Raw genomic sequence first — 11,481 nt, forward strand, 5'->3', positions numbered from 1 at the left:
TATCACAGGTATTTCTATCATTTTGGGTGACTCTCTTATTATCTCTTGGAGATTAAAAGAAGCAACAAGTTGTTTCTTGAAGTTCATCTAAGTTGAACATCGAGCCCTTGCAACCCCCACTTACAAGCTTCATTTGTCCACCTTTCTTCTTCAAGATTCCCGACTTTCTCTTGAAACTCCTGGTCTTCTTTACTACGACAAGTAGTCAACGGTTCAAATAGCCTCAAATTTGGTATTCCACGAACATATTAAGCACATTAAGATAGATTGTTACATTGTACGTGATAAAGTTGTCAATGACTTCGTTAAATTACTTCCCATATAGACCGCCCTTGAAATTGTTGACATCTTTACTAAACATTTGCATCATACCACTTTTCATGGTATTCTTTCCAAGCTAGGAAAGCATAATATATATGCCCAACTTAAGGGGGGGTTGATAAGTTCAGTATAGCCTAATACAACTAGGCAATATTGCTCGACAACACTACTAGGCAGCAGAACTCGACTACATATCGATCAGAGTTTTCGTAGTTGTTACCCTCATTTTCCCCTTTTTATTTTTTGTTTTTCCTTCTTGTTCTATATAAGTTCACATAGAATCGAATACTAAACACAGATATACCTTTTTACTTCTTTTCAATAATATTCAAGTTTTCTGCTATCTCTTCTCCCTCTATTTCCTTTTTCCCCTTCCTCGTCTTTTGTTTACCATAGCAGTCTGGTAATTCATGAAAATATTTTAAGGATTAAACTTTAAGTTTAATTCAAACTTACAAAATTGACTTATGAGATAAAATTTACAGTCACTTATACACTATCAGTTAATCTTATCCACTATTAAAAGAAGTTGACCCTAAATTGCAACTACAATAACCATTGAATAGCACTAGGTGTAAGGTTATCTTACCCAATAAAATTCTATAGTACTTAAGAGTATAAGACTAAAATATTTTTAAAATTAGTCTAAAATATTAATTTAAGTTTATAAAATAATGGTAAACTTGTTTCAAAATTTAAATAATTAAAAATATATTAATTTTTTTTTTATAAATTAACTTTTCTTTTTAGCTCTTTGTTCTCATGTGTCTTTTATGCGTGCATTTACTCTTTACGTCTTATTTTGAAACCCCATAAAATAATTATTAGAGCTCTCAAAATGGGTCACAACCCGCGAGCCAACCCGGCCAGTCACAGGTTCAGGCCGGGTTGGGTTTGAAAAAATTGTATATTTTTATGCGGGTCAGATTTCAACCCGGCTCATTTAAACCTAGCTCATGCGGGTTGAACCCGTGGTAGGCCAGGTTGGCCACCAACCCACTTACCTAATTCTATTTTATTAAAATTTAATTGTAATTTTTAAAAAATATTTATTATTTTTTTTGCTTGAAAAAATGATTTAACTTCCATATTTTTAAAATTAATTAAACATCAATGTTGGGAGTGGGAGAAGCTATTGACTGTCATTGCTTTCCACCAAAAATATGATATATTAAACAATAATTTATATGACTTTATGATGTAAAACTATTTTTTATATCCAACCTGTTTAATTAGTGCTGTCAAAATGGGTCATCTGACCTGATCCGATCACGTCTAGCACGGATTGATCACTTAGTGAATCAATCTAACTCGACTCATTTATTAGCAAGCCAGAAAAATTTTAACTTGTTCGATCTATCACAGGTTAGTGGGTAAATGAGTTGACTCATTAGCTCACTTAATTACAATATTTTTTAAATAAATAAAAAATTACAAATTGTTTATATTTCAAATCTAAATAAATTTCACTTCCAACATGGATGTTTAATTAATTTTTAAAATAGAGAACTTAAATAATTTTTTCAAGCAAAAAAAAGTAATAAATATTTTTTTTTATAAAATTAAAATTAAATTTTCATAAAATAAAATTAGGTAGGTGGGTTGGTGGGCCAACCCAGCCCACCACGGGTTTAAGCGAGATGAGTCAGGTTTAAATGAGCCGAGTTAAAATCTAACCCCCATAAAAAAATACAATTTTTTCAAACCCAATCCGACCCGCGGGTTATGACCCATTTTGATAACTCTATGTTTAATTATTTTGCATCCTACAACAAGTAAAAAACATAAAATGAAGGAGGTAAGCTGGTAATTTATTTGCTTTTGTAACTGAATTTGGATTCCCTTGGTTAAAATTAATATGAGAGTTCATTTAAATAAATGTTAACTATTTATTAGTAAATCTAACTGTGAAAATAAAAAACAAATTGTTTCGGTATAAAATTTGTGGGACCGAGAGACTGACCTGGCGGACGCGTCTTTGACTCCTTGATCACCTGAATTGCTCGCTTTCCTATCGTCTGGACAGCTCGCTCTCCTTCAGCCTTGATCGTTTGATGGAGTTTGATCTTTGACCGAGGGGGGAGGTACCTGCAATGGCACTCCGACGTCCAAGTTAGACGTGTGATGCATGAACCTCAGTTCTTAATTGAATGATTTCTAGATATCAGTGAGTAGAGTGTGAGTAGAATGTCAGTAGAACGTACCAGGCTTTTAGCCTCAGCTCTATATTTATAGGTTTATCTTACGGACTTAATTTGCTTTAAGCCCAATAAAATAAAAACAAACTTACTTTAAACAGTTTATCTGGAAATCCGGTTTGTTGAACATAAACGACTTTATAAATATCTTTAACTAGATATTGTCGATTATTTTATTCTTTGTTGGACTACTAGCCCAATCACTTAAGTGCTGGCCCAATTGCGGCCCAATGTCATTTATCTTGGTATCGCAAGCACTAAATCTGGATGAACCAACTAATCTTGGATACTAACCGTTCGGCCCAATATCATACTACACACAAATTAAAACAATAAAAAGTAGTGGAAACATAAAATATCTAAGTTAGTATCATGGGTTGATTACTTAGCAGCATGTATATATTCAATAATAAACGCAAAAGGTATGAATTAAATTTAATAATTACGTCTGGTTAATCATTAATCGTAATCTAAATTCATTATAATTTATCCTCTGATTATGATATCGAAGATATCTGTTTTATTGTGTAATATGTCTTAGTGCCTGTTTCAATGTCAACATTTTTGTCTTTATCACCATTCATCTTAAATTTCTGTTTAGTCCAAACTAAGTTTTGGATTAACTAGAGTTTAATCATAATTTAATTAATAATAATCATATTTTACTTTAAGCTAATTATTATTAATAATAATTTCATAATAGTTAAACCGCATATTATTGATATGATCATCTAATCTTTGTATAGACACAATCGTGCGATCATAAAGTTCAAGAAGCATATTTAAATTTTTAAGTTGTGTGAAGTTTTATCTCCAAAATGTACGAATGTTATAATATTTTAAATGGGACAACTCCCCTTAATCTTTTTGAAGTGTATTCCGACACACCCAATATAAAATACATGTTGATATTATGATTTAAGTAACTTTTTTAATTATAAATGAAAGTTAGCAATGGTGTATATTTATAGAGTTTTTAAATTTTAATATTTGTGAATTAAACTATTAGTCGGGTTATATATTCTCTTCAAAATAATTAATGTAAAAAACAATTCAAATAATCATAAAAATATTTTTAAAAGAAGTTTTAAACAACTAAGGAGTGCAAATTTGAGCCACTCATGATAGTATATAACATTACAAACTTTTGGAGTTGTTATGCATCTTTTATGTCTCTTTAGAGAGTTTTATTGAAAGTACAAAGAAGAGAATCTAAAAAGAAACTAAAGAACTATGTTCTAAAAAGAAATTTTCATGCAATTTAAGTGTAAAAAATATATGGAAAATTACATAAATCAAACACTTATTATTAGAATACATTTTTGGATTATTTTTACCCATACTAATATTTTTGTCTATTTTCTTAATAATACTGAAATTGTTCCAAGTAATATTATTTTGATCATTTCAGTAACAACCATTATCAATAATATTATAGATATAAATAATGTTTGAAGCGGTCTCTTAATTAGGTCAAATTTAGACTAAAGTGATAAACATTTATTTCTTCAAATTTAAGCATTCTTATTATTGTTTTATAAACTAGTTATGAGAGAGTAACAAAATAAATTACAAATAAATTAATTCTATTTATATTATTACCTAAACCAAAAAGTTGTTATTATTATGTTATATATGCATTGTATTAAGTTTTTATTTTGTTTTATCATACATAAACTCTTGCATCTTTTTCTTAAAGAATATAGGAAACTTTTGAGTCCGAGTTTGATTTTATAAGCTAAAATGAATTAATAATTAAAGAATAATAATACAGAAGAATGTTATTAAGTTTTTTTATTTTTTTTTACAATATTGTTCATCCAGTCTAAAAGATTAGTAAGAACATAAGTTTGTTGGCAAATTTTAGATAAACATATATTTCCTTAAATATTTGGTGAAGAAAACAAATTACAAGTAATAAAATAGAAAGTTTAGATATAGTTTTTCCAAGAAAAATATGTTTGTTTAACCAAATTATCATTATTTACTGATTAAGGCTAAAATACTTTGAAATAATGAAATGAATGAATTTTAATAAGATAATTCGAAATTCTAGAAAAGAATTAAATTTAAGACTTTACTAAGGTTGGGTTTCATGTTCAATTCAATGTGAAAACACTGAATAATATACTTCTAATTTTTATTCTAACGTGGACACACATGCTAATAAATCCTAATTCCTTATAGACAAGTCAACTCCAATCGCTTATATAGATTTATCAAAAGTTTGCATAAAATTCAGAAGTTTAAAATGACTAATTGATAAAAACTCTATGTCTAAAAGCAAAATTTGTTCTATCCTAATCAAGGATCTAAGTTATTTCTGAATTATCAGATACCATCAGATAAGCAATCAATAGTCATACAATTAATAACAAGAACATAATACAAGAATAATGTAAAAGAAGTATATTAAATAATAGAAATCACAAAGAGTAAAGGTACATTATATCTAATCCCAATTAATAAGGGAGTTAGTTACTCCTAGACATTTTGAGCACTACAAAAAGGAAATATGATGACAATAATGCAGATAACGAGTGTCTATGTGCCTATCTCATTTCTCCCTTAGGCTCTGCTCACTTGGATGGATTTGAGAGAGAGTGATTGAATGAATTTGAGAGGATTTGAAGATAAATTTTTTGTTGTTTATTTGAATGAATTTGGAAATAAATTTTTTTAATCTGTCACATAAATCAAATCCTACACTAATTCTCACAAACTTTACTTCCAAATCCACTCTCACTTACCTCCAAACCCACTCAAATAAACAACAACAAAAATTACCTTTAAATCCTCTGAAATTCATTCAATTACTCTTTCCCAAATCCATTCAAGTAAACAAGACATTAGGGTTAGTTCTCTACTCTCCCAAAAGATACATTTTCAGTCTATGACTCATCTATTTAATAAGTCTTGCAATGTATACTCACAAAATAAAATAGAGTAACGACTTGACCATAACTCGCGGGACAAATTAAACAAAATTAACCGGATGTACTTAAATGAATTGTAATCGAATATTAATCCCATATATCTTCTTTAATCTTGTGAGATTTCTATTTACCTAGAAAATATTCTACAAATAAAAATCAAATACTTTTATTTTCAAGATTATTTAATAAAAATTTGAGTATTTAAAAAACACATAATAAAAATCCTAAGAATTAAAATGTGCAAGAAAAATTAATGATAATAAAAATTATTACCCATCCTAAGAAATAAAAAACACATAGTTTTGGTCAGGATGACTCATCACAATAAAAAATGTCTAACAATTGTAATCTATGAGAGGACGGACTAGTGAGTTGTCACTCTTGTATATTATTAGTAATATCTAATTATTTTAAAAAAATTATTTTAAAACATATTTGTTATATGAATTTATTTCGGAAGATGGTCCAATTTATAATTAGTCTTGTTTAAACTTTTATTATGCTTTAATATTTTGTGATAACCTAAAGAGATTTTCTGTATTATATTTGGATTGTTACGGTTAACATTGTTATTAGAAAACGGTGTCTTTCATGGAAGTTAGAAGAGAATTATTCCGGCAAGGGGCGGTGGAGTTTGTGGTGATGTTTAGGAGGCAGTAAGGTCTAAGGGGTGGTGGAGCTCTGGGTGGTTTTTCAAAATGGTGAAGTTCTTGTTACCGGAATTCAAAAATATGCTTCTTGATTTGTGTTTTCAGGAGTGTTGGAGGAAAGTTCCAGAAAAGAAAATCTAGAATAGTAGTCGGAGGTGCAAACAATGTTTCGGATTCGTGATTTTGGAAGAATATGTTCAATTTTTTTTATCTGAAAAGACTGCTTCGGAATAGAAATGTTTGTTCACAGAAATAGCAAGGTGTTAAATTCTTTTCATACCATGGTTTCAGCATTGGCACCTGTGAAGGTTGTTCCTTCATCATTGTTGTTCCATTAATGCAAGACGAAAAGTTAAGGTTTTTCAAACATATTCAGGCTGCTGAGTTTAGCAAACAACACTTTGGAAGAAGCTTATATTACAGGAAAAGAAAAGAAAAAGATCAGTCAACAATATTATAGGACGCCAATGCTTTCCAAAATAAACATAAAATAAAACTACACATTATAAAAACTGCAACAGGATACCGCACTAGGTAACAAGAGCTACTTCCTCGAATCAACCGATGACATGTCTGAAGAGCCACTTCTTTTGAACTTGTAGAGGCTACTGATGAAAATATTATATATGGCCATGTTGTCCACTAAAATGGACAGTAATGACAAGTGCTTAAAACCATGATCAGTGCATTAGAAGCTGGAAGTCACCATCATTGTTCACCACTTGATAATCATATCCAAGTCTGTGGGCACGGTCATGGAATTCATCCATCTCACTTTTGGGTACCTGTATTCCAACTAGAACATTTGCTCCAGTTTCACCCTGTTGGTTACCAAAGTGAAACTCTAATTAAGATCAAAGAACAACACCAAAATGACCTAATGAACTGCTTTTAAGTTTTCTTTTTTCTTTTTTTTTTTCAACATTCATAATAACTTCATGATGCTGTGTGTTTGACTAAAGGAATAGAAAATAAAATAACTTCCCACCTCCCCTCGGTAATGGAATAAACTAATATTCCAACGTGGACTGAAGGAGTCTAAAAATTTCATCAAGGCACCGGGTCTTTCTGGAAATGTAAAACGACAAAGAACCTCATTCTGAACATCTGATCTGCCTCCCATCTGAAATTTGTTCAAAACACCATTAACTTAGTTCAACAATACAAACACAGATTCAGTCATTCAACTGTTAGTGAGAGATAAACAAATTAATAGGGGCAGCTTAGCTGTGTGATGTTACTTCATTTTCAACATCTAAGCTTAATTTGGACAGGGATCATCAGAAAATACAATATACCTAACAATAATAATGTTACACACATAACTTTCATTATGAAAGAAATTTGTGAGGCCAACATACCAGGTAACGCAAGTGGTCTTTCACCAAGTCACTTTCTGTGAGGTTGTAAGTTTGGAGTTGAGAAGATTCCATCCTCTCCTGCATTGCTCTTAGTTCGGAGACTGTGTGAACCCCAACGCTGCACATTTACAATATGTTATGGGTTATCTTAACATAATACTAGTTGTTAATAGAGATATATATCAATAATAATAAAAAGATGATGACAGATAGTTCCCTAGAGAATTTTATAGTCAATGAAAACTAATAAATTTGGACAGAGAGATGTCATTATTCAGCGAACATATTGCTCTATAAAAAATTGTTTGACAATGGATGAAGAAAAAAAATCAGGGAATTATGATCTCACCTGTATAGGACAACCGCCTTTTTATCAGAGTTGTATCTGTATTTGAATTCTGTGATGTTCACCTGCCCCACCTGCCGGACGAAGATAGAAAATAAGAATGTGAAGAAAAATTCTAGAAGAAATGTTTGCCAAAGTAGCAGACATACCAATTGACAAAATTGTTTGAAACTGCCAGGTTCCTCAGGCATAACAGTGGCCAGCACAGCCTCTTGTTTACGACCAACATTGGCGAGTTCAGTTACAACGCGAAGTTTATCAAAATTCATGTTTGCTCCACTGGTAATTACTACAATGTTTTCACCCTGGATCCCATTGTACCTGCAGTATGCCTCAGCTCCAGCAAGTGAAAGTGCACCTGCTGGTTCCAATATGTTCCTTTTCTCCTCAAACATATCCTGCAACAAGTTTGATCCATGTAAAATCCCAAAAGTCTAATACAAAAAATGCACTGTTTTCATTAAATGTACAAGGCAAAGGGCTATGTAAAATTAAGTCCCTAATTCTGATGATACTAATAGAAGAGTTACATTTGGACATATTGGAAATCTCTTATCAACTAGAAATAAAGCCAATTTATAATATATAAGTAGGTGGAAATCTCACCTTACAAGATGGTTTTCCGGTTTTGTGAAGTTGAGTTAGGTTTAAAAACCACTTCTTAACATGGTACTAGAGTCATTGTTACAAGTTGGTTTTGTGAAGTTGAATTAAACTTAAAGTCCACTTTTTAACAGGACTAATAGAACTCCCACAAAGGAACATCCTCTAAAAGTACAGGTGAATTCAACAGTCAAGCTCATCTAAATATAACACATGACTCCCTACTAAATCTTCTAATTTTAACTAATTCCGCAAAAGGTTATTCAACTACTACCAACATTCTCTCTAGTCTCCTTCATCCAGCCTCAACCAAGATACAGAAAAAAAAAATACATCCCAAATATATAAATAAAAAAATTGGTAATTCTTTAACTACACAAAAACTAGAAATAGTTTGTCGACATATTCTAGTTCCCCTAGATATTATATACACCATAGTCCTCCTGCTACAAATTTAAAATTTGATATTACTTGTTGGCTCAGGCTCATCAGTCATTGGAACAATTAGCTTGAGCAAACGATCTCTACTCTTTTCATGAGTAGTGAGTATAGATTTACTTCATTTGACAAGAGAAAACAGAGTTCCTAAAATATGCACAAAAGATGCTAAAGAAACATATATATATATATATATATATATATATATATATATATATATATATGAAGTAAAAAGTATAAATCTGGAAAGTATATAAAGCTTCAGAGATTTAGAATGTAAACTTCACAAGCAAAAAAAATGTTACCTTTATTGACGCACAAATTGAATCACGGCTCACAAGAACAACACCGTCTACCAACTCCTTGCATATTCGGAAAGTTTCTTCACCAACCTCTTTAACAGCTACACCATCTGCAAATCCTCCAACCTGGTCCAAAATCACTCTCTGATCATGATGGAATGACAACGCCATTGCATTTGCATCAGAGGGCTCCACCCCAATAATCCTCACCTAAGTATTCATAATAGCCATCAATAATCATCTCTTAATAAAGAAAGCCGTACAAAATCACAACAACCAATAACATAAGATCATGTAAACCTTTGGATTAACCCTCTTCACATAAGCAGCAATACCAGCAATGAGACCACCCCCTCCCACAGGAACAAAGATTGCATGCACTGGACCCTGCATTTGGCGCACAATTTCCATTCCAACTGTTCCCTGACCCATGATGACATCGGGATGATCAAAAGGTGGTATGAATGTCCTACCCTCCTCTACCGCCTGCTTCTTAGCATATGCTTGTGCTTCATCGTATGAATCCCCCACAAGCACAACCTTAGCACCCAGCGCCTCCACAGATTTCCACTGCATATTTACAAGAAACAAAAGCGCATAACTTAATTGAAAAATTTTTCCTTCCCTGGGATATAATCGAAGACACAAATAAAAAAGAAAGAAGGCAAAAGAAAATATATAAACAAAAACACACCTTGATTTCTGGGGTGGTAACAGGCATAACAATCACCGCACTGCAATTCAATCTCTTGGCAGAAAATGCAACTCCTTGAGCATGATTCCCAGCAGACGAGCAAATAACTCCCTTTTCCAACAACTCCCTAGGAAGCTTTGCCATCATATTATAAGCTCCACGAATCTTAAATGAGAAAACCTACACCCCAATCTCAAATACTTATTCAATAACACGCACGAATCTGGTTCAACTCCCCCTAAAAAAAATAATAACAACTAACATCTGTCCATAAAAAAAACACGCTCGTATGTTGTCCACTCATCTTTCACTGAACCATATAGCATATCTTAATGTTCCATTTTTTTCAAAATCCAGGAAATGCCTTAAGCCCTTCACTACTAAAACTTAAAACCAAGAACTTGGGTACGAAAAAATTATGATTGAACCACAGTTCCTTCCATCTCAAGCAAAAATTATAGCCAATTACATCACTGAAATATTTTATTAATAATAATTTTTTTTCCTTAAAACTGCCAACACATGTTGGCATGTATAGTAAAGTATTGTAACGATATTTTCAAAATAGTGAACTTAGAAGTTATATCTTCACGATTAATAAAAGACAGAGATGATATCCGGTGAGTTCGGAAGTTAAAACTCTGACTTTTTTTAACAATATTAGGTAGGTAATGAAGCATTTAAACACCCATTGCACATAAAAATCAAAAATTGATATCAACCAGAAGAAACAAAGGTGGTGGAAACTTACGGGTTGCAAATCCTCTCTCTTGAGCCAAACCTTAACCCCGAGTTTCCCAGAAAGCTTTGGCGCCAATTGCAGAGGGGACTCAATTGCTACGTCGTAGACCTTCGAAGTGAGAATACTCGTCAAATAATCCAGCGCATTCATCACGCCGTCGCCACCACTGTCGGACCGTGACCGGTGGGGAACCGCACCGACGTATCCCGGTGGGTACTGGAGGGAATCCGGCGAGACCCGGGGGCGCGGGGGAGTCACTAGCTGGGTATCCTCAACGACGGCGGCAGCGGGGGAGGAAGAACGCGCGACCTCCGGCGGCTTGGAAAGCGTGGCGGCGATCAAAGGCCTGGGGCTAGGACGTGCCGCGAGTGGGCAGCGTGCCATTTGGTAGAGAGCCTGTCGGCGGAGGAGAAGTGGCGGTGTAGTGGCGACGCGCAACGAATCCATGGCAGTGAGGTAGGCTTGGGTCTGCAGAACAAATTGTTCAGGTTGAAGTCGAAGTCGTTAAATAATGTATGTGTGTCTATATATATATATATATATATATATATATATATATATATATATATATATATATATATATATATATATATATATATATATATATATATATATATATATATATATATATATATATATATATTAAGATTGGAATCTCACGTGTCTAAAATCATTAATGATATAGAAATATAAGTAACACTTTCTTTACAAGTAATTTTTATGAGTATTGATAAAAAAAAAATATAACTAGCATTTCTTTTTAAATAAATTTATTTCTAAATGTGAATGTTTATATAACGATAATCTCGTACAGTTGTGATTTTAGCGGATAATTACATATAAAATTCTATTATTTGTATCCATAAAATTTTTAAATTATAGTATATTTA

The 11,481-nt window shown here is 32.2% G+C and overlaps 1 protein-coding gene across 1 annotated transcript; it reads right to left on the minus strand.

Moving 5' to 3' along the window:
• Positions 1 to 6,414: 6,414 nt before the first annotated feature.
• Positions 6,415 to 11,103, minus strand: LOC106772804 (threonine dehydratase biosynthetic, chloroplastic). The gene is made up of 9 exons (XM_014659397.2): positions 10,601 to 11,103; positions 9,850 to 10,029; positions 9,456 to 9,725; positions 9,159 to 9,365; positions 7,962 to 8,210; positions 7,816 to 7,886; positions 7,467 to 7,584; positions 7,094 to 7,228; positions 6,415 to 6,926 (listed from the first exon to the last, which is right to left on the minus strand). The coding sequence occupies exons 1-9, from the start codon at positions 11,036 to 11,038 to the stop codon at positions 6,786 to 6,788; spliced, it is 1,809 nt and encodes a 602-aa protein (XP_014514883.1). The 5' UTR covers positions 11,039 to 11,103; the 3' UTR covers positions 6,415 to 6,785.
• Between the last annotated feature and the right edge of the window lie 378 nt (positions 11,104 to 11,481).

The sequence above is a fragment of the Vigna radiata genome, chromosome 8, assembly GCF_000741045.1.
Source record: "Vigna radiata var. radiata cultivar VC1973A chromosome 8, Vradiata_ver6, whole genome shotgun sequence".
In the NCBI taxonomy this organism is placed as follows: domain Eukaryota; kingdom Viridiplantae; phylum Streptophyta; class Magnoliopsida; order Fabales; family Fabaceae; genus Vigna; species Vigna radiata.